Genomic DNA, 24,802 nt, shown 5'->3' on the forward strand with positions numbered 1-24,802 from the left:
CATTATTTTGTCAGTAATATTTCTTACAGGGTTTATATTGAAGATGTTTGTCACCATATTGACCTTTCTATTCACAGGTTTAGTTTAGTTTGTACTAGAGATGGACCGATCCGATATTAAGTATCGGTATCGGTCCGATACTGACCTAAATTACTGGATCGGATATCGGCGAGAAATTAAAAAATGTAATCCGATCCATTAAATATCAAAAAAGCACCTCACAAAACTTGCGACACGACGTAACTCGGCTTGTAACCGTAGCACGTCGAAGCAGTGTGCTCACGTGATAGAGGGCTGTGTTTATTTGTAGCCTCGCTAGCAATCCAGCATTTCATCTCCGAGGAAGTTATCCCAGAGAGAAGTAAAGCAAGTGTGTAAGTTCATCTCTGAATGTTTGTAAAGCGTACCTACGTTAAGCTTAACAACCGATATATGGAGCATCTCTCTCTCTCCCTCCCTCTCCTGCTGCTACTTCAATCGTGAAACTGCTTAATGATCAGCTGATCGGCTTTTCTGTCGCGAGTCCGTCTCTCTTCTTTGTTTTCGGCCCACTTTGCACCAGAAAGAGGAAACCAGTGGCTGAACAACAGCAGCACGTTTAACCTTGATAAGCTGTTGTTAGAATTTATTTAATATTACTTTCTACACCAGGATCCTTTTCTACGTAGCTGACGGCTGGTAACTGTGCAGGGGCGGATCTAGCAAAGTTTAGCCAGGGGGGCCGATAGGGCATGAACAGGGAAAAGGGGGCACAAAGACATACTTATCTTTCTTATTCTCATTTAAAATGTCTAGCTTTTAATAAATAATTATCTGAATCTTACACCCAAAGTTTTAATCTGATGTAAAATGTATAGAAGTCCATTACTGTATATAGTAACTATTAAGTCTAATATACCCTAGTAAGCTATAGTACTAGAACGTACCATCTGTGTAGTCTGCAATTCTGTAGAAGAAAGATGTTGAATATATTTAATTATTCTTGAAAAATAATTTATTTCTGTGCATTTTTTTCACACTGCATCAAATTAAAGTTGATTACGTCGATTAAGCATCATGAGGTGGAGGGTGGGGGGTGGTTCCCTTTTTTTTTTTTTTTGCTGGGAGTTTGCAACCCTATTAGTTAGTTGCTTAATATTTCTGCTAAGTACTCTTTAAAATACCAGAATAGGAAGGATGGAGTAGGTTTAAGTTTATTAGATTGATCAGTATTGCTGAACTATGAAATATTTTGGGTGCAGTGTATTTTTTACATACAGGTATAACAGAATAGCTTTAGTGTTGTTGTTTATTTAAACTTGAGTATGAACTTATACAAAATGCAGCAAGATATTTAAAAAAAACAGTTTTATTGATTAAAAAAAACACACTATATCGGATTAATATCGGTATCGGCAGATATCCAAATTTATGATATCGGTATCGGTATCGGACATAAAAAAGTGGTATCGTGCCATCTCTAGTTTGTACACATTGCTTATCTGTGCTTGTTTAGAGTTGATGTTCCATCCAGGAGGGTTGCAAGCTTCACTGGCGCGATGTCCAGGTAATACATGTTGAGGGAGGATGAGAACATAGCAGGTTGATTGCATGCATGCTTACAATACATAAATCTAGTAGCAGGGTAAGCGAAGGCCCAAGTGTCTTCTGCTTCTTTTTGAGACCTGCGCCAGTTCTGTCTGCTTGGTGATTGGTGACGAGGGTCAATGATTAGCCACTAGAGACCCTGAGGCTTGAAGTTTATTACCTTAAAAGGCAAGTGTTATAGAAAAGAGAAGTTATATGTCTGATTATAGCTATTAAAAATGTACAAGATGTACCCATGTCTGTCAACAATGTATTTTTGACCTGTACTTGACGTGTACGTGGGGGCGTACATTTTCTGTCCTATAAAACCCCCATTCAGTGTATTCTTGTCAGAAGAGGACATATGCTGATGCTTCTTCTCCTGTGTAATAAATTCATAGTTTGATTGCACTTTTCTGGAGCCTCCGTTTGTTGTCTGGTCTGCAGTTGATTGATCTCGCTTCAGCTCCCTATTATCCAGAAGAAATTTCTCGAACTGAAAAGAGGCTGTTGAGATTTGTAATGATTTAGCATTTTTTTAAACACATAATTTCTCAATTGCAAATACTTATAAAACTCAATCTTTGACATAGAATACTGGGACTTCAAGGATTCAAATGATTTAAACTCACCACGTTTAAAGAGTTCATAAAACCTCTTTACACCTACTTTATGCCATCCCACAAAGCTCGACCCTATGTTTTGCGGCAGAAGGTCTGGATTATTTATAAACGTTGACAAAATATTAAACAGATGACTACTGTGAAAAAGTTTTCTCAGTTTTCCCCACATCCACATAGCATTATATATCAGTGGGTCATGCTTTATTACGTGAGGTAAGTCATTTAGACGTTTCCCTAGTAAGTTAACAGGTGAGGATGGTTTACATAATACTTCCTCAATATTTAGCCATGGCAGATCAGAATGTTCATGTATCCAGGGAGAAAGAATCCTCGCTTGTATCGAGAGAACATAATTTTCTATGTTTGGCACTCCCCACCCGCCCAAATCTTTCGGTAACTGTAGTGTCTCCAATTTCATTTTGGGTTTTCTTCCTGCCCAGATGAAATCCACCATAGCCTTATTATTACTTTAATATCTTCTGATTTCAAAATTGCAAACAACATCCCCTTGGGATATAATATTGTCATTACCATCTTAATGAGGAAATGAAATGGTATCAGAAGTGACCTCCATCTTGTCAGCATCTCTCAAAGATCTTGAACCATTCCATTAATATTTTCTCTATACAAGTGACCAACAATTGGTGTAACTTTAACTCCCAAATATACAAAACCTGATGGTGGCCAATGAAAAGGTTTAACATATAAAGGTTCAATGTCCTTTCCACTACACAGAGTCATTATAACAGATTTATCAAAATTTACCTTGTATCCAGATATAAGACTAAAGTCCTTGATACACCTAGTAAAAACAGGTGGAGAGTTAGCAGTGTCGGTCAGTGTCAGGAGAATATCGTCTGCATAGAGCAGGATTTTATGTTGTCAATCCCCAATTTTAACTCCAGGAACACTTGAAAATTTAAAAAATGAATAAATATTAAACAGGCGTCGAGTATTATTATAAGAATTCCTCCCCTTAATAAAGCCTGTCTGGTCAGCATGCACAATAGAGCACTTTACTTTTCTAGCGTGAGAGCCAGTATCTTTGAAAGTATCTTATTATCAACACCAAGAAGGCTAATAGGCCTGTAAGATGAGCATGACTCTGGGTTTTTCTCTCTTTTAGCTATCAATGTTATATTAGCCTGGTACATAGATTCTGGAAGTTTCGATTCTTCAAATGCTTTATTAAAAACCCTTAATAACTATTTAACTTCACTTTCATTAACTTAAAAAATTCTACTGGGAAGCCATCTGCCCCCGGACATTTCCCTGACTGGAGTGTAGATATAGCTTTATCCACCTCCATCAATGTTGTGGGTGACTCCAGCAGGCTAACCTGATCTTCAGAGAGCTGAGGGAATACTAAGTCATTCAGTAAAAAGCCTGAGTTAAGCCTTGTTATGTCCATCTCAGACTGATATAAATTTGTATAGAATTCTCTAAAGCACTCATTAATCTGACGGTTTGCTACTTGCCTCTCACCATTCACATCCACAATAGCTGTGATAAAAGAACTTGATGGAGTATTCCTTGCAAGACGAGCCAAAAAACAGTTAGGCTTATTAGCTGATTTAAAAAGCCGTCATCTGGCAAGAAGGACGTCTCTTTCAGCCTTTCGCATTATCAAATTACACAAAGATGTCCTGGCAATATTAAGCTCACTTAATGTTTCAGCTGATTTTGTTACATAATATTGTTTCTCAAGCTTTTTTATATTATTCTCGATCTCTAACTGCCTTGTTAATCGTTGTTTTCTTTTATGACTTGTGTATGAAATAATCATCCCTCTCATGTAAGCCTTATAGCTATTCCATAAAGTTCTTGTGTCCATCTCCTCTTTATCATTTATTTCTAAAAGAAATGTTGTTTGCTGTATAATGTATAAATTTCTCATCCAAAAGAGACAGTGTGCTCATCTTCAAAGATATGGAGCGCTCAATATGGCTCATGGGTTGAATGGTTAGGACCACAGGAGCGTGGTCAGAGAGACCTATATGACCAATATTTACCTGCGAGCTAACTGACTGATACACTTGGACATAAAAATATAATCTATACGAGATGCTGACAAGTGAGGGTTAGAGTGGAAAGTGTACTCTTTAGATAGTGGGTTATAGTGTCGCCAGACGTCTATAAGGTCAAGCTCATTTATAATTTGCCAAAGGGTTTTGGAATTTTTTGTCAAAGTGGATTGTGGGGGAAATTTATCCATTTTGGGGCATAAAACACAGTTAAAGTCACCCACTAATATTATATTAGCACAGTCCATGTCCACTAATTGACTAAATAATATTGTGTAAAACTCGTCATCCTGTGCATTCAGGGCATATATATTACCTAGGAGAACAGTTTCCCCATGCAACATCCCTTTAACTAGGGCTGCACGATTAATCGTTAGAAAATCGCGATCTCGATTCATACTTACGTGCGATCTCATTTCCAAATGACAACGATTTAAAAAAAAAAAAAAAAAAAAAAAAAAGACAACGACGATTGTACCGCATTTTGATCCGGGACATAACCTGCATGAAAACAAGCGCTCACTCTTCCTGCTCAACAAATGACAAGGGCGGAGCTTTATACCACGTGATACAGAAGCTGTGCCGTGTGATGCTCAAATTGGCAGGAAAGAAACAACGGAGAACACGTCAGGGATGACGAGAAAGTGACAGGAGAAAATCTGTCCCGGTCAACCACCCAAACATCAATAACGGGAACCTTATACAGCGCTTCCCTATACACGTCGAACTCGCAGGAACAAAGAAATTACGGAGGCTATTACTTATCACCTGACCAAAGATATGGCTCCCATCAACACTGTGCAAAACGAGGGATTTAGGAAAATGATCAACACCCTAGACCAGGGGTCGGCAACCTGCGGCTCCAGAGCCGCATGCGGATCTTTAGTCCTTCTACGGCTCCGCGTGGTTTGGGGAAATAAAGAATTTTTTGTAAGTAATTAGCTAAAGTCTATTTTATTTATGTTAGTTCTTTTTTTTAACTCGTAGTTCTAAATTGGAAGATTATTGTGATATTGAAATATAAATATAAAATTATATTCTATTAGTTTTTGATCGATCAAAATAAGCGTCACACTTGCGGAAGCCGATATACCCGCCGAAACGCCGTGTGAGACTTTCAACCCCAGGCAGGCCAATTATGGATCTTCGGATCCACATTATGTCAGCAGCTGTTCTCCAAAAACAAACACGTTCACCCCTCACAGATAACAGCTTACAGTCGTGCGTAAAGATGAAAGTGACTTCGTACAGCCCCGATCGTACAGCAGACGCTGTGCGCAGAGGTTCAGGAGCGGAAGTCCCATTGTAAACATATCACGGCAGACCCGACTATGTTTCCATGAACACGCTTTTCAGCATCTTTTTATTGACCACTTTTCACACACGGTTGCTTTACGCATACAGCCGGTGTTAAAGCTCGCAGCCCGACACACACCAACACAACAGCATAGGTGGAACAGACGTTAAGGCGGCGAGGCGTGATTGCGGGTACCGCTAAGGTGCGTCCGCCTCCCCTGCAGCGGCGCTGCAGTCCACGCCCCGCCACACATATTAACCAGGTAAAATACATACTTAGGTGGAATTTTGCAAAGTTCAAAATGTGTTAATTACAAAATTAAAATGTAATTTTCTCTGTAGCACTTCTGTTCAGAAGTGTTCAGACTACTACTACTGTAGCACTTCATGCTTCATTTTGATCCGGGACATAACCTGCATGAAAACAAGCGCTCACTCTTCCTGCTCAACAAATGACAAGGGCGGATGGTAGTAGTTCAGACTACTACCATCAGGAAGGAGGTTCTGCAGCATCCGGTCCCGTACCAGCAGACTGAGAGACAGCTTTTTCCACCAAGCCATCAGACTGCTGAACACTTCATAGACACCTCACCTTCACTACTGGAGCTTCAACATTATGCACTCCATACTGTATATAAATACCACTGTTTTGCACATACCAACCTCTGTATATTTTATATATCTTATTTTATTGTTTACTTTATTTCATTTGTAAAACATGTATATATATACTATATACACACTCAAACACACACACGTAGAAAAACATATTTAGTATACACATTCAGTAATGTATATACCTTTACATATTGTACATATATTTATTACTTTTTAGATTAGCCATTTTTATATTTTGCTTGTTTTACATTATTGTATTTTGCACAACTCTGTTGCTTGTGAAGCTCGCACACAAGAATTTCACTCACATGTACTGTACCAGTGTACCTGCACATGTGATGTGACAATAAAAGTGATTTGATTTGATTTGCATTTAAGCAACACACCTTAGTTGTTCACACAAAGCATAAAGGTAAAAAAAACAAACAATATAAACAGTGTTATGTTCATTTTAGATGTCAAAAAGTATTTGCGTCTCCCAGAGTTTTCTTTTGTGTGGAAATCGCGTCCAAATGGCTCTTTGGGTGTTAAAGGTTGCTGACCCCTGCCCTAGACAAACGCTACACAGTGCCGTCCCGCAACTATTTTTCTATTGTTGCACTACCTGCTCTATGCACGCAGTGTCGAGCAACGGTGGGGACGGAATTTCAAGCAGTACAACATTTTGCGGCAACAACAAAATGTGAGGCATTTATTGTTTTTATGTTTATTTATTGTTTTTATGTTCAGTTTCAACTGTTACGAAGTTGATGTGCAGTTAATAAGTGCAATAAATATTTATATTGGAAAAGAAAATCGTGAGAGAATCGTGATCTCAATTCTAAGCAAAAAAATCGTGATTCTCATTTTTTGCAAAATCGTGCAGCCCTACCTTTAACCAAAACATATCTTCCTTCATTGTCCTTGTGAGTGGCTGTAACATTGAAGGGAAGATTTTTGTGTATAAGAGTAATAACCCCCCTTTTATTTGTGGAGTAGGATGAAAAATATTTTTGACCAACCCATTCTCTAAAGTATTTTCTATGTTCATCATCTGTCAGATGGGTTTCTTGCAAAAAAGCAAAGTGAATCAAATCTTTCTTCAGAGAATTTAAAATAGACTTTTTTTTCACCACATTGTTGGACCCTTTAACATTCCAAGTACTTATCTTAACTGACATACAAGAAGAGTAATATATATTTTGTGCTGTTTACATATTTAACCAAATCTACATTTGACCAGTCTGAACCTATTAACCAAAATAATTGAACATAAAACAAGAACACTGGTTCTCAGCAAAACCTGAACAGTGTGTGACTGGTGCACAGTGACTGTGGTGCTCATGTCAGAGTTAGATTACATCAAGTGTAGCAGAGATTCATTTAAACTGAAGCTCATGATGCTGACATTCATTCACTGAGTTCCACCTTCATACCAACAGTATAGTGTCTAATATAAAGACAGTGTACTGTCAGTGTAGAGGATGGAAATCAGCCAGGACAGCTCATGAAACATCTGCTGACATCTGGTTGAATTCAGTTGTGTACATCCACAGAGAGCAGCAGGTCAGCTGATCACAGCCTGTACTTTAAGAAAATCTACTGGAGCTCTCAATAGAAATTATTGTGAGCTGTGATTCTTTTCCCCACGCTGAGCCACTACAGCTGATTTTAGGGTTCCCACCTGCTCAATCCCACTTTAACCTCTTCCCTGCTCATGTTCCTGTTTAGAGGCAAAGTCACCCTCTACAATGTAGGCAACAGAAAATACACATATGTTTTATTTTCCTTCATTTTCTACTTAACTGATTCAAACAGAGTACCTTTATTAGAAATAAATAGTTTGTACTTCATTTACTAATCTTATTTTATTATTACATTAATAAAGCACAAGGTTCAGTTAGCTTTGGATAAAAATGTTCTTCCAGCATGTCTTTTATCCTGTCTTCCTTCTCTCACCCCAACCGGTAGCAGCAGATGGCCCCGCCCCTCCCTGAGCCTGGTTCTGCTGGAGGTTTCTTCCTGTTAAAAGGGAGTTTTTCCTTCCCACTGTCACCAAAGTGCTGCTCATAGGAGGTCATTTGATTGTTGGGTTTACTCTGTATGTATTATTGTAGGATCCACATTACAATATAAATCACCTCGAGGCGACTGTTGTTGTGATTTGGTGCTGTATAAGTAACACTGAATTGAATTGAAAATGTAACTAATACTACTACTAATAATAATAAAGAATAATAATAGCTTGTGACTTCTTAATGTTTGTAAACATAATTAAAAAATACATAATATATAATAATATGCAACACAGTCATATAACAGGTTGGGAGTATGAGAGTTTTAGACGTGACTGATTATTTGGTGAAACTGTGATATTTTCCTCACCTTCTGTGTTGAGCTCATTGTTTCCTCTGTAGTGACTCAGCTGAGTCCAGATGGCTGAAAATGTTCCTCTGCTGCTCCGTCAGACTCTTCTCCTCCTGCTGATCAGCTGGGACACAAAACAGATCTTTGTTAGGCTCCACACTGCACTGAAGAGTCAAAGTGTCTCATATGTTCATCTGACAACACAAAGTACAAATTTCACTCTGATTGCTTGTAGAAATCTTGTGAGACGTGTTGTGCTGCAAAGTGAGGGAACTCTCTCACTCACTTATACTTCAGGAGGAACTTTGTGACATTGGCTCTAATATTCTAAGCAGCCCTTTACTATGACAGGGCCAGAAAGTCATATTTGAAGGTTTGGGAGAAGGACCATGTTCAAGGTGGATTGGGGTTTATACACTTTGTTATGATACAGGTAAGGCTGTAAGAGCCTGAGAAGGTGTCCTGAATGAACCTCTAAAACCAGTTTTCAGCTAACGACTCTGCTTCAGTCTGGAAAACCGCAACTACAAGTTTAAAGACTCCATCAACAATTCACACCCAGCCAACAGCCTGAACAGCTCCTCCTGTGGTTTCCACAAACAGGGACAGATCTGTTACTCCCCCACCCCACACTTTCAACTCCTTCAGCCCCCCAGTCCCACCACCTCCACCATTCCTAAAAGTTTGATTCTGTTCATCTGGACGTAGCTTTTGCAGTTGGAGAAACGTTTCATCACTCATCCAAGTGACTTCTTCAGTCTCAGCTGACTGCAGCTTTCCCCAATCTTCAACAGAGCATTTGCATAATGATTGAAACTAGAACCACTGAAGGAACAATGGGCTGTGAGGTCAGTTATTGAGCACTAATATGCAAATTCTCATGATCATTGATCAAATGCTGTGATTGCAGCGACTCCCCAACTCTCTGTGAATGGTACTCATGGCCATTGATCAGCGGTCTTTGATTAATTAGCTTTGATCAGTGGTTTCAGTGCTTTCCTTCCTGGCTTTGTCTGCAGCTGTGTTTGACACAGGAAGACATTATTACATTCTTCACACTCTCCTGCACATTAACCAGCACAATATATTTTTATTCTCTGTGCTTTCAAATATGAACACTGTTTACTTTCATCTCTGTTTCATTAGTTTTTGTTAACATCTTCCTGTGCATCACTTTGCAGCAGCCAGACTCATTAAAATGAGACTTTGTAGGAGTTCACTTCCTCTCATGTGTTCATCCACAGCAGCTGGACAATAAAGTTTATTGTGACCCTGATACTGCAGCAGATCGCTCTCATCCATTTCCTGTTATCACTTCAAATAGAAATGAGGCTGTAGAGGTTTGGTGCAGGCAGAAAAACAGCTGCAGGGACAATGAAAAGACTTTTCTGCTCCAACTTCTCCCAGCATGCTGAGCTAATGATTAGTTGGTGTTTTTCTCCAAACACTCTCTCACTCTTCTCTCAACGTGTTCACAATAAACTGTGAACAGACACCGAGGAGAGCAGCAGAAGACCTCATTCAGGAGCTAAACTCAACATGAACTGAACTCACAGTAAAGTTAGCTCGGTGCTTACCTTTAGATGATCCCACAAACCGAGAGAAACTCCGTGATGAAGCTGGAACTCTTTCCAAACACAGGAAACAGATCAGGGAGCAGAGACCCACGTGGTTCACGCTGATCTCAGCTACGATCCAGGAGACAAGGGTGGGCAGATCGATGCAGATATCGATCCAAACGTTGGTACTACTTTATACTCTTTGAATGAAAAAGCAGCTCTCTGTGCAAACACGTCCTCTCTTGGAGCGTCCTCACTTTGTTCCGCCCTCTTCTTCTTCTTCTTCTTCTTCTTAGAAATTGTATTTGTGGTTGTCAAACAACAAAATGATGCATTACCGCCACCAACTGGTGTGGAGTGTGAACTGGAACGTCGACCAGCAACAATTTACTCTCTTTAAAAACTGGAATAAGGCCTGATCACTTTCACTTCTTGAGTCCTTTTGCAGTAAATCAATGAGATCCAGTTTCATTTTTATGTTACTGAGGTTTTGGATCAGTTACCGTCTCACAGTGTAATATAACATGTTCTATAGTTTCCTCTTCTCTTTTTTGAATGATTTGAAAGGAGGTTATAATCCACCATCACTGAACTGAAATGAATCTCTAAATAGGAATTTCTCAATTCAGTTTTTGATCAATTTCAGTGCATTTTATTGTGCTGGCTGAGTTTGATTAGTTGATTTTAGATGATTTTTTATTAATGTATTAATGTATTTCCTTTTATATATAGCACTTAATCACAATAGGAGTTTCCAAGGTGTGTTATTGTAAGGTAAAGGTCATTTTCAGCTTTTTAAAAGTATTTATGTCTGTGTAATATTTCATTAGTCTCTGTTACTCTGTTGTTTCTCTCCATACCCACACTTGTTTTGGTTTTTCCCCTATAACACACAGTTATACATCACATATTAGTTTCAGTTTTATTTGTCATATGCAAGTTAGCACAGGGTCAACATTGCAATGAAATGTGTTTGACGAGCAGCAGTCACTCAGCAGCATGGTACAGTAGAAGAAAATATAATAAAATAAAATAAATAAATAAATAAATACAAAAATAGTAAAGAGCAAAATATTAGAGAGTCGTGGTAAAAGAGAAAAGATGACTAAATATATATGGTCAGAGGGCCCGGTGGCGCCAGTGTCCGGCAGCCTCGCCTCTGTCAGTGCGCCCCAGGGCAGCTGTGGCTACAACGTAGCTTGCCATCACCAGTGTGTGAATGTGTGTGTGAATGGGTGGATGACTGGATGTGTAAAGCGCTTTGGGGTCCTTAGGGACTAGTAAAGCGCTATACAAATACAGGCCATTTACCATATGTATCTATAAATATAAATATATGTACACTAGTGATTAAATAAGAAAATCTTGAAAAGAAATATGACGGGAAGGGGGGGGGGGGGGGGCAGATGGGATATTGCACAGGAATGAGCAGCAGAAAATTACAGTATTGCACTTTTTAAATATAAATATCAATAACAATAAAGTGGAGTGACCAGTGCAGATTGTACAGAGTACTTGTGAAGCTGCAGCGTAGCTTCTGAGTGCATCCTGTGGACTGTGTTGTGTGTGTTTAAGTGTTGTGGTTGAGGTGTCATATGGCTTGGTGGTAGAAACTGTTTTTAAGTCTTGTAGTCCGAGCAGACAGACTCCTGTAACGTCTGCCAGATGGTAACAAGGAGAACAGCTGATGTGCTGGGTGGCTGTGGCCCTTGATGATGCTGTGTGCTTTATGGAGCCATCGCTGGAGATAAATGTCCTGAATGGCAGGAAGCCTCATGCCGGTGATGTGCTCTGCTGCCTTCACCACCCTCTGTAGTGATTTACGGCTGCTGGCAGTGCAGCTTCCGTACCAAACTGTAATGCAGCTCGTCAGCAAGCTCTCGATCGCACACCTGTAGAAATTTGAGGTGATGTTGGCGTTCATGCCAAACTTCCTCAGCCTCCTCAGGAAGTAGAGTCGCTGGCGAGCTTTCCTGATAGCAGTGTCTGTGTGAAGGGTCCAGGAGAAGTCCTCGGTGATGTTGACTCCAAGGAATTTGAAGCTGCTGACCCTTTCGACCTTGACACCGTTGATGTGGATGGGCTGGTGTTCCCTGACTGGTCGTTTCCGGTAGTCCACTATCATTTCTCTAGTTTTGCTGATGTTGAGAGTCAGGTTATTTTCCAGACACCACTCATACAGTGCCATCACCTCCTCTCTATAGGCCGTCTCGTCGTTGTCTGTGATGAGGCCTATGATGGTTGTGTCATCCACAAACTTGATGATGATGTTGGACTCGTGTTTAGCAACACAGTCGTGTGTGAACAGGGAATATAGGAGGGGGCTAAGCACACAACCCTGTGGCGTTCCTGTGTTTAGAATGAGTGATGAGGAGGTGTGCTTACCAACTCTCCCCACCTGGGGCCTGTTTGCGAGGAAGTTTAGAATCCATCTGCAGATCGGTGTTCCCAGCCCAAGGTCGACGAGCTTCGTGGCAAGTTTTGAGGGGATGATGGTATTAAATGCCGAGCTGTAGTCGATGAAGAGCATCCTTGCATATGTATTCCCATTTTCCAGGTGAGTGAGGGTGGTGTGCATTAAAGAGGGTCTGGTGTGTCAGGGAGGGAGGAAAAGATGTGACCTTTGACCAGCCGCTCCAGGCACTTCATGATGACGGATGTCAGTGCAACAGGACGGTAGTCATTCAGACAGGAGACCACTGATTTTTTGGGAACGGGAATGATGGTGGATGCTTTGAGGGACGTGGGGACCACTGACTGCCTCAGGGAGAGGTTGAAGATGTTGGTGAACACCTCTGCCAGCTCGTCTGCACACACTCTGAGTAGCTGGCCTGGGATGCCGTCCGGTCCTGAAGCTTTGTGAGGATTGACCTTTTTAAAGGTCCATCTCACAGCTTCTGTTTTCAGAGTTAGAGTTACAGCCTCACTGTCCTCCTGAGGGTAGAGGATCTGCTCTCTGTTGTCTGCGTCAAAATGAGCATAGAAGTTGTTAAGCTCGTCTGCGAGAGATGCAGTGGGCTGAACACTGACTGTGTTGACCTTCTTGTAGTCAGTGATGCAGCGCAGTCCATTCCACAGTCGCCTGGTGTCAAAGCTGTGGTAGCTGGACTCCATTTTGTTCCTGTAGTCCTTTCTGGCCTTTTTATGGACTTTCAGAGGTTGTACCTGGCTGCTTTATATGCATCAGCATCCCAGGAGTTAAAGGCAGAGGTCCGCACTTTTAGCTTGGCACGAACGTCTTTATTTACCCAGGGTTTCTGATTTGGAAATATGCAGACAGTGGTTTTTGTGATGATATCATCCATGCACTTTCCAGTATATCCAATGACAGAGTCTGTGAGTTCATTGATGTTGCCATCAGCTGCATCCACAAATATCTGCCAGTCAGTTGTCTCAAAGCAGTCCTGCAGGACCTCCTCAGCCTCACTGTCCCATTATATGATAAATCTGACTTTGATAACAACCCGTTAGATCTTCACACATTTTAGGGTCCAAGTGTGGGTTGACTGAAGTGTTTGGTTTTATCCCCACAACATCCTAAATATTTAACTGTTATGTATGAGCAAAAACGAAAAATCAAACATAACATGATACATGCATTACTGTCTTCAGTAATGCATATATTACTCTAGGAGGCACTGTTGTTAAGGAAGTACCTGCTCTGTACAATGAGTCTAGTTTCTAGTTTTCCTCGATCATCTTGTAGACTTGCTGTGCTTTACTTTGATAACTGAATAAATTATTCCTTTCTGCTCATGTGAATTCCTCCCCATCCATATAAAACAGTAAACTGATTTAAGGATGACATAGAAAGTCAACGAGCTGTAGAAGTTGTGCTTCATAATAAATACACAGTATGTGACTGTTTTTAAGAGTCTTTTAACACAAACACTGACTTTCAAGGAATCACTGAAGCCAGTGATCCATCTGACGCCACACGAGCCGATCCATCTTGTTGGTATTGCCTGCATCAGTATTTCTTCTCTCTTCATTATCAGCTATTTGAGTTTGCACCGCTGCAGTATTAGATAAAAACCTCCAAAGACTCCATCAACAATTCACACCCAGCCAACAGCCTGAACAGCTCCTCCTGTGGTTTCCACAAACAGGGACAGACCTGTTACTCCCCCACCCCACACTTTCAACTCCTTCAGCCCACCAGTCCCACCACCTCCACCATTCCTAAAAGTTTGATTCTGTTCATCTGGACGTAGCTTTTGCAGTAGGAGAAACGTTTCGCCACTCATCCAAGTGACTTCTTCAGTCTCAGCTGACTGCAGGGGCTTTTTTTTGCCAGTACAACAGGAAAACTGCTTAGAGAGATTGGGATTAGAGGACAGGCACAACGGCAGGCTGACGTCACTTGGGCAGCTAAGGCAGTCAGATAACCACGAGACACACGCCCAGGATTGATCAGGGGGCGTCCCTTGGAGGCAGTGGGGAGGTAGAGCAAACAGCCCGTTCCGGCGGGGAGGTGTGGGAAGCCAGATTGGGCGCCCCCCCTTCCGGCTCTCCTCTCTTGTCCCTTTTGTCTTACTTCTCTTTATCACTTTTTCTATCGAAAAGGCCAAAAGACCAAAAGTTGAGGCACACAACGGTGTGTGTCGCTGGTAGTTTCTGGGCTGCCTTTCCTCATAACAGCCATCCCTCAAGATTTTCTCCATTTAAAGCAATGCATTATCAGGAATTTGTCTTCATGTTGCAATAATCAGGAACAGCTGACAGCTGAAATCTCCCTTTGAGCGGGCAGTTTGTTTAAAACCAGAGTTTATTTCAAAAATATCATTAAATGGTGGACATTTTACAGTCTGCAAACCCACCTGTAGCTCCAACCCCTCACAAAGTAAAGTGGCTTCACATAGTGGTGAAACCACATACTACAATAACACCACATCTACAGTAAAAACCTGTTAGTAATTTAACCCTTGAGCATCCCTCAAAATTTATACCCATCCTTTGCCCTTGGGACCCAAATGGCCATTTTTCACTAGGGTCACACGAGGGTTAACCTGATTGTGAAATGGTTCATACTCTGATCACATCTATATGGTTTAAGTCCAGCCAATAATTTAAGTCTCATTACAGCTGACAATGTTGTATATGAAGAATCTGAAAAGTAATAAACAGTCAATTAGTGCAATAAAAAGTATACAGTGATAAAAATGAATATAAAAGAAAATGCTCAAGTAAAGTATTAAGAAATGTACATACATATTCAACCAACCTGATTAAACTTAGTACTTCTTTACTTTCCACTATGGCAGTCAGCACAGCTCAGTGTTTGCAGCTTTAGAACCAGTTTTACTTACAGTGTGTGTGCGCTCTACTGTTGTGAAACAACAACATGTGAACACATGAATGCTGAGTCAGGCTGATCGTAGAAAGGATCCAAACACAGAACTACAGGATACAACCACAATACTTATTCACAACATCTTAAATGTATAAGCTCAAATATGATGACTGACACATAATGAACCCCAGAAGCAGGTACTATTTAAAGTACAAAACCTGAGAAACAGAGGAAAGGCTGCTGAACACGGAGGCACAGCAGGTGAGCTCGATCATAGAGTCATGTTTATGTAACTGCTGGATCATATATTCAGTCAGGAGCTCCCAAAAGTCAAGTGAAAATCTTTACACGTTTCCACAGTTGAACCATTTTCCATTTAAATTAATACACAGACACAGTGCATCAGGTGTGAGGCTGGTTTTCACAGGAAATACAATTTGAGTTTTCTCCTTTCCAGCTGCTCCTTTGATCTCTCCTTTTACTGCTATTGTTCATCATTACCATTGCTTTAATAATATAATCTACAGTATTGATATTGCATTCAGATGTTTAAACATATTGGCACCCAATTAGCCTTTATTGCAGGTGCAGTTATAACCACTTTGTGGTGATCGTGGCTCAAGAGTTGGGAGTTCGCCTTGTAATCGGAAGGTTGCCGGTTCGAGCCCCGGCTTGGACAGTCTCGGTCGTTGTGTCCTTGGGCAAGACACTTCACCCGTTGCCTACTGGTGGTGGTCAGAGGGCCCGGTGGCGCCAGTGTCCGGCAGCCTCGCCTCTGTCAGTGCGCCCCAGGGTGGCTGTGGCTACAATGTAGCTTGCCATCACCAGTGTGTGAATGTGTGCGTGACTGGATATGTAAAGCGCTTTGGGGTCCTTAGGGACTAGTAAAGCGCTATATAAATACAGGCCATTTACCATTTATTTATTTACTTTAAACTGTTGAGTTGAATTTATAATTTTAAATGCTTTTGAATGCTTTTTATAATCGTAAATGTTTATATGCTGATTATGTTGGTTTGTATGGGAGAGGCCCAGACTTCAGTGTGAAAGAATAGGTTGCAGGTTGACAGGAAACAACGTGAAACTAAGCAGAGTGTAAGTGTAAGTTATTTTGAGGAGCTGTTTGGATGATGCTATTTGAATAACCAGGTTATTCATTATTATCTTTTATTCATTTATATTCTTTTTATTAAGCTGTTAGTAGTGGTTCTTGATTAAAACATTTATTCAATATATTACATATATACTTTCAGTTAGGTTATTACATATATTACAGAGAGCTTCTGTCTGGTGACAGGTGAGACAGTGCAGTTGAGGTCGTGACACATACACACATACACACATACACACATACACACATATAGAGTAGGTGAACTTAGGTTTAGGTAAGAGTTCAGACATATTTTACTGTAGCTGCATTTTGTGCCTGCATAAGTGACAGTTGTAATAGGACGTGCTGCTGGTGTTCCAGAGTCAGAAGATGAACAGGAAGCGCCTGCCGTGAAGACGGAGAAAATGTTCTTTTCTCATGTGTCAAAAGTCGTTAACAGAACATTTGTGGTTTTGAAACTTATGCATGTGATGACGCATTAGGGCGTCATAAATAATACCCTGATGCTATAAAGACAACTGCTGGTGTATTTTTGGGCGCAGATCTACAGCTGATGTTTTGCAGTGTTCATCTCCCCACGCTGCGTGTGTTCATTAAAATCATCGTTTGACCCAACCCTCTGGACTTGGTGTTGTTGTGTTCTTCATCCTCAGTATTTGAACCCGTAACACTCCTCATCAATCTGTCAGACTGTTAGCTCTCTGCTCTTTGCTTCAATTCAGTTCAGTTCAATTCAATTCAATTTTATTTATATAGCGCCAAATCACAAAAAAAGTCGCCTCAAGGTGCTTCATAGATACAGAGAAAAACCCAACAATTACATGACCCTCTATGAGCAAGCACTTTGGCGACAGTGGGAAGGAAAAACTCCCTTTTAACAGGAAGAAACCTCTGGCAGAACCAGGCTCAGGGAGGGGCGGGGCCATCTGCTGCGACCGGTTGGGGTGAGAGAAGGAAAACAGGATAAAGACATGCTGTGGAAGAGAGCCAGAGGTTAATAACAGACATGATTCGATGCAGAGAGGTCTATTAACACATAGTGAGTGAGAAAGGTGACTGGAAAGGAAAAACTCAATGCATCATGGGAATCCCCGGCAGCCTACGTCTATTGCAGCATAACTAAGGGAGGATTCAGGGTCACCTGGTCCAGCCCTAACTATATGCTTTAGCAAAACGGAAAGTTTTAAGCCTAATCTTAAAAGTAGAGATAGTGTCTGTCTCCCGAATCCAAACTGGAAGCTGGTTCCACAGAAGAGGGGCCTGAAAACTGAAGGCTCTCCCTCCCATTCTACTTTTAAATACTCTAGGAACAACAAGTAGGGCTGCAGAGGAGAGCGAAGTGCTCTAATAGGGTGATACGGTACTACAAGGTCATTAAGATAAGATGGAGCCTGATTATTTAAGACCTTGTATGTGAGGAGCAGGATTTCGAATTTTATTCTGGATTTAACAGGAAGCCAATGAAGGGAAGCCAAAACAGGAGAAATATGCTCTCTCTTTCTAGTCCCTGTCAGTAATGGCAGACATGCGACAGTTCGCGCTGATGTCTATTCCAACGTAGGAAATGTTAAGAACAGCTGACTGGATCAGCAAAGCGTGTTTCTGGAATATTATGTTTTTGTTGCTGCAAGTGCTTTTTATGAAGTTTTTGCAAAGCTGTATGTGGAAGGAAACTGTGACCTAGGACAAGCTGATGGTATAAGATGTAAGTACAACTCCTCCGGTTTCATATGCAAAAAAAATTATTGCGCTAGCTTACCTGGTTGCAGTTCTACAGGGATTTAAAAGTAGTTGCGCAAAACAGAGCGTGTCCGCTCTGACCAGTTTTAAATGGTTAATGGACCTCTCTGCATTAACCTCTGTCTCTCTTCCACAGCATGTCTTTATCCTGTTTTCCTTCTCTCACCCCAACTGGTCGCAGCAGATGGCCGCCCCTCCCTGAGCCTGGTTCTGCTGGAGGTTTCATCCTGTTAAAAGGGAGTTTTTCCTTCCCACTGTCGCCAAAGTGCTTGCTCATAGGGGGTCATATGATTGTTGGGTTTTTCTCTGTATTTAATATTGTGCTATCTACTGTACAATATAAAGCACCTTGAGGCGACTTTTGTTGTGATTTGGCGCTATATAAATAAAATTGAATTGAATTGAATAGAATTGAATTGAATTGAATTGAACTGAATTACAAAAAACATCACATGGTGAAGACAGGTCAGAGAGGTATAACAATGGAAAATGCACCACATGAGGAAAGATAAGGAGACACATCAAATTCACCAGGGAGGATATGAAAAGTGGCAGGTTAGCCTTCTTAGACTGTGAGATTTCCATCAGTAATGGGGGACATCTAAAAGCTGACCTGTACCGTAAACCTACACATACGGATCAGTATCTAAGGTTTGACTCTCATCATCCACTGGAGCACAAACTGGGTGTCATCAGGACGCTACAACACAGAGCGAACACCATCCCCACTGACACAGCGGCCAGGGAGGCAGAAGAACAGCACATCAAGAAGGCCCTGAGTAAATGTGGTTATCCCAGCTGGACTTTTGTCAAAGCGGGAAAGACACATAAAGAAAGCTCCGGCCGATCCAGGAGAGAAGGACAACCGCTGCCCAAGCGAAAACCTGTAGTGATCCCATATGTGTCAGGAGTATAGAGCAGTTGATACGCATTTTTTCTAAACACCGGGTCTCTGTGGCTTTTAAACCCCAAAACATGCTGCACCAAAAAGTGGTCCACCCCAAGGATCGGGTCCCCCGACACAAACAGAGTAACATAGTGTACGCTGTTAAGTGAAGGAGGATTGCCAGGATTTATACATCGGGGAAACCAAACAACCTCTGGCGAAGCGGATGGCACAACACAGAAGAGCTACCTCGTCAGGCAAGGACTCTGCAGTCTATTCACACCTACAGGTCAGTGGACACTCTTTCAATGATGAGGATGTTCACATCCTGGACAGGGAGGAACGCTGGTTTGAGGGCGGAGTCAAGGAGGCCATTTACGTGAAAAGGGAAAGACCATCTCTGAATCGAGGAGGGGGCCTAAGATTATTAGACACCACCAGAAGGCAGCAGGTTCTGTAGCAGGAGTAACTGTGTTTAGAGTGTTTTATAATGTGAAAGTATAGGCAAACTTTTAACATCTCTAAAACCTGCTCCTTCTCTTATCACAGCCCTCATAGATGTCTGAATAGTCTAAACTCACAAGTAACCATAATAGACCAGAAAAAGAAATCTTATTGATGCAAATCTTCTCTAACACCTTCACGTAGCAGGTATCAAACTGATGAGACACTTTTTCTCTTCCCGTTGACAAGAACTTGACATGGACTTGAATTTTCCATACTTACTGTTCGTTTTGTTGAGGATGTCTAAATTACTAAGGTAGACCAAACAGGAGAACCAATGGGACACAGCTTTGTTTCACAAACAAGTGGAGCTGGGTACAGGGGGATGGCATGAGCTTGCTTGGGGTCAAGGGTTCTTCCAGGTCCAGGATAACAGAAGTTCCATAAAAATTCTTATCCAGTCTAATTCATGCTCCTCAAAGTCTATCGATTTATTGGGTTGTGAACATTAGAGTTCAGAGGGTTTCAGGGCTGCTGGGCATTCGTAGAGAACAAAATATTTCATCTATACTAATGAAATTTATTTTTTAATATTTGTCACATAGAGCATTGCACAGTGCTTTACATGATACACAAGTCCCCCCAAAATAGGTCCACTTGCAGGGTTGTTGTTGGTTGTTGCTGTGTGTCTGTTCTGCTCCTGCTGTCCTCTATATATCACAATGAGTACCACCTCATAAAATATATGGCTCTTGAAGTACCGCCCTTATTGCTGACATTACAGTACAGTAGTTTAGGCCTATTTAACACCATATACAGTTTACTTGAAACAATTTTATTTCATATATGAATGTTATTCATTTTAACTGCCAGAATGTGACAGGAGTTTAATAATAACAACTGTACTGCATTAAAACTCCACAGCAGGTGGGATATCCAGTCTTTAAGTGATGACCTGATGAAACTTGCTTCCGGTTCCAAACTACATTTATAAAGACTGTTGTGTTTTTAACATTTTTTAAAAGTAAAAAGCAAAAGTATTCGGCCCCCTTGAACTTTCCCACATTTTGTCACATTACAGCCACAAACATGAATCAATTTTATTGGAATTCAACGTGAAAGACCAACACAAAGTGGTGTACATGTGAGGAGTGGAACGAAAATCATACATGATTCCAAACATTTTTTACGAATAAATAACTGCAAAGTGGTCCAAACTGCATTTATAAAGGCTGTTGTGTTTTTAACATGGTTTAATGCTTTGTATTTTTTTCCTATTTCATATGAACAAACCCCTTCTGGCATTCTCCTGGCTACTGGGAGTTTCGCCATCCAAGCAATAGTTTTCGACTCACCAACGGTATCTCCCGGGCCATCAGCGTGACAGCGCCGTGCCGTCTTTGCAGTTTTAAGTCTCTTTAGCGGCCACGACCGCTGGCAAAAAGGAAAGGCTACTCTTTATAAAAAGGCAACCGTCATCACATTTTCTGACCAATCATAACAGCCCATTTCACACACATCTTTAAATCATCCTCTGCCGAGCAGCCTCTGAACCATGAAGAAACTTTCCTGAACTTTACACTGGTGTATAGTGTTACACTAGCATGATGTTTCACTGTGAGTCTGAAGTTTTGATCACAGTAAACCTGCATAACTCCTGTTGTTTTTTTAATATAGAAAATAGAAGCATGGGTGGGAATTAAAAAAAAAACCCCAAAAAACAAAAAAAACCAAAACTCATCTGTTACGAAAACATTGTATAGTGTGTATAGTGCAGGTGGAGCGTTGCTGCCTTCAACATCCTCCTTTTATTATCTCACACTGTGAGAAGTTTGGTAAACAACGAAAACTGAGAACACTTTTTATTTTCATTACTTCACTTTTGTTTCATAGCAGCCACAGGATGGCACCAGAGTCCAGTTAAAAAAAACAAAGTTTAAAATCAGTTTTTCTTCACACCCCTTCACGCTCTTCTTTTTGTTTACATCCAAAATGTAATTTAAGGTTCCCACAGTTCCCACGGACAAGCAAATCTAACTAAAATCTGCAGTGATGAATGAGCAGAGAACCCAACCCCAAATCCTCCAATCATGTACACCTGACATCAGAGCGGTGACAATGAACAGACCAACCAAGTTTTTTTTCCTTTTTTTCACGGATTAGAGCTGAAAGAAGAAATTCTTCTTGCTGGGAGCTATTTTCAGAAGCAGATTACATACTGCACTAAAGATTTCTTGCAGGTAGAAGGCTGGATTAACTCAAAATAAACTACACTGCATGTGTTCATTGTAATAAGACAACGTGACCACTGACTGAGCCCACTGACACAGACTGCCTAAACAAATAGTCCGTGTTTATTTCCAAGAAACCTTTTGACATAACCTCAAAAAAGCGCGAGCTGGCAGGGGACTCCATAATTGGTCATAATGGCTCATTACCTGTGTGGACTCAGACTGTGGAGGCAATAGTAGATACAAAGAGTCAGCCACGCTGTTCAGCACAGAACTTACGGAGCACCAAAACTGCACACATTCCCTTTATCATGATGGCTCGTTTGAAATTTATTTATAAGAAATTTTGAGTTAAAGTTTAATTTTCTGAGTTAAACTCTGCTACACCTGACCGTGTAAAATCTGACATTAAAAATCTGAAATTACTCAGATGTTAAAGATTATTTTTCAAAAATTATTATCTAATAATTATCTAATAGAGGCAGTATCTTGGTTACATCTCTTGGATGAATGGATGACAGGGTGCTACAGCAGAGGCTTTCATCTGATTAATGCCAGATATTCATGAACTCATGCAGGGTTTAATTTTTACTGAAAGAATGTTAAATATCCAAATCCAGCTGTGTGGGTCTTTGTGCTGTCACTGTGAAATGTGGACTGTGCACCACGCAGTTATGCAGGAGTTTCTTAAAGTGTCGCTTCAGAGACGTCTATAGCTTGGACACATAGTATTTGCACACTGTTATAATGATTATTTCTTTGCATCTCTGCAGTGTTTTATGGTTAAATAAAAATCAAGTGCAAAACCCTTGAAATTGATCCAGTGGTTTGTGGTTAAAAAATAGCATTTTTATAAGCTGAGGTTTTCCATTTTCTGACTTTCTTTATATTCTGATAGTTTGTAACAATCTGAAGTGCAAGAAGAATTGTGAAGTAATTTTAAAATATTGTTCCTAATTTAGGAACAACACCACCTGCTTCCATGTCTTGCAATAATATTTTAATAACTTCTCTGCTTATTGACAATTGTTCCTCGGATGATTATATTATCTCTGTTTGTACGATACGACGAAGGGAAAAACAGGGTACCCTTTTGAAAGTCTTGAAACATTTATTGTATTATTTATTTTTGCAAAATAGATGCATTATACTCTGTGCTTTTTCAAAGACAATGACACTTGGGGTTCAAATGAAAGCACTGGGCTGTAACATTATTGGAGATTATGAAGATATTAACAAATTGTACAGATATGAGTGTATGTGTGTTTCGATATCTATATATAAATTTAGATGCACAGAAATGCCTGAAAGCAGTGGAATAAAGGAATAAAAAGATTTCAGATGATTAATTCAGGGGGTCCGTCTAGCCATCCATCCATTTTAATATGAATTAAAATAGAGTCATGCAAGACTCAAATGCAGCGTCGAGAATAAAACACAGTGAGACATGATCAAAGAAAGACACTCTATAAGAAGTCCCACGATATGAGCAAATGTATGTAAGGAGATACTGTAGCAGGAAGGAAGCTTCACAACTTTGCCATGTTGGCGATGACTGGAACAAAAAAACAGACAAACAAGAGCTTTAAGCTTTTCTGCAAATACTTTTCATGTGTTTGTGTTTGCACGTATCTTTTATCTTCTTTACTGTCAGACAGTTAAACACCAGCGAGGCTGCAGCTGAAAGAACAAACGAGAAATGTCTTTTAAACATTACTTTAATGAAATGCTCAATCATGATGAATCAGATTCTCCTGCGTCTTAAGAAAGTAAAAATAAACTAAAAGTAAACTTACTGAAAGTAAAAAAAAGGGTGAAAACTAGCGTATGTGGATAAATCTGGTATATTTACACGATGAATTCAATACACATTCATATCTGACTCTGCTGCTTTGTCAACAGCAGCTGTGTTGCTTCCAGTCAGTATCACGTGCTGAGCTCTTGTGCCCTCCTCCTCCTTTGCATCTTTTCAACATTTTCATGTACAAAAATGTTGATGCACAAAATCTGACATAAAAATCCTCATACAACAAGCGCATGGCACAACATAGAAGAGCCACCTCCACAGGACAAGACTCAGCAGTTTATCTGCATCTTAAGGACAAAGGTCACTCTTTCAAGGATGCCAGTGTTCACATTTTGGACAGAGAGGACAGATGGTTTGAAAGAGGAGTGAAAGAGGCCATCTATGTCCACTGTGAGCGACCATCTTTGAACAGAGGCGGTGGTTTACGACACCAACTGTCTGCCATCTATAATCCAGTTTTGAGTTCCCTCCCCAGACGCCTTAATGCCCACTCACATCCTGGGCCATCTGACCTCAGGAATTCACATGACAAGGTGGGGCCAGGTTTCACAATGAGCTCACCCGAAACCCTGGCTGATTAGGTCCCACACCCGCTTTCACACCGTGGCTCATGTGATTAGAGGATCACCAGGGGGTCCTTTGTCCCTCTTTGGGGGGATACTCCCACTGGGTTTAAATCTGGGACTCTTGGCCATTTGACCTTAGAACTGAAGAAGCTTCTCGGATGAGAGGTGAAACGTCTTCAAGCAACTTAAAGAAGTCCAGACGTTATTCTTTGCAAACTCCTTTGACTACAATGACCTGGATGACTGAGAAGCTTCACAGACACTCTTACAACAATATTGTTTTTTGCTTCTTTTTTTCATAAATGACTCATCATCATCATAATCATCTTTGTTTAGATGCAAGAAGAATCATATAGAAATGAAAAAGGTATAAATCTTCTGACCGAACCTGCTGGGACTGTGTGAGGTCCTGAGGCTAAGAGTAAGGATTTATCCACAGGAGAGCTGCGTTCTTACAAACCATCCCACTGTGTAAACCTGACATCTGTGGAGCAGCTGAGCTGTATGATGTGTACAAGGACACAAAACATTATTTACCATCAGATCCCGAGCCCTCCGTGTGTTAATCAAGAAACTGCTGCTGTGCTACATCCATAAATAATGAATAAATTAGGAGCTAAATCTAAAAGGACCGTTTATTTGTACCATCTTCATGTGAACACATTCAAGAACATCACAGATGAAAGAAACAT

General features: G+C 40.6%; 1 protein-coding gene across 2 annotated transcripts in view; it reads right to left on the bottom strand.

The window, feature by feature from the left end:
* LOC134634454 (zinc finger protein 271-like) overlaps positions 1-10,286 on the bottom strand; it is a 20,368-nt gene extending 10,082 nt beyond the window's left edge. The window contains exons 1-2 of one of the 2 annotated variants that reach the window (XM_063483662.1): positions 10,051-10,286; positions 8,492-8,597 (exon numbers count right to left, since the gene is read on the bottom strand). In XM_063483662.1, the coding sequence (XP_063339732.1) occupies positions 8,492-8,509 (18 nt within the window). In that variant the 5' untranslated portion in view covers positions 8,510-8,597; positions 10,051-10,286. Of the gene's footprint in view, positions 1-8,491; positions 8,722-10,050 lie in introns of those variants that run through there. The other variant, XM_063483663.1, reaches the window with a different exon arrangement.
* Between the last annotated feature and the right edge of the window lie 14,516 nt (positions 10,287-24,802).

This window comes from Pelmatolapia mariae, linkage group LG9, assembly GCF_036321145.2.
Source record: "Pelmatolapia mariae isolate MD_Pm_ZW linkage group LG9, Pm_UMD_F_2, whole genome shotgun sequence".
Taxonomy (NCBI): Eukaryota; Metazoa; Chordata; class Actinopteri; order Cichliformes; family Cichlidae; genus Pelmatolapia; species Pelmatolapia mariae.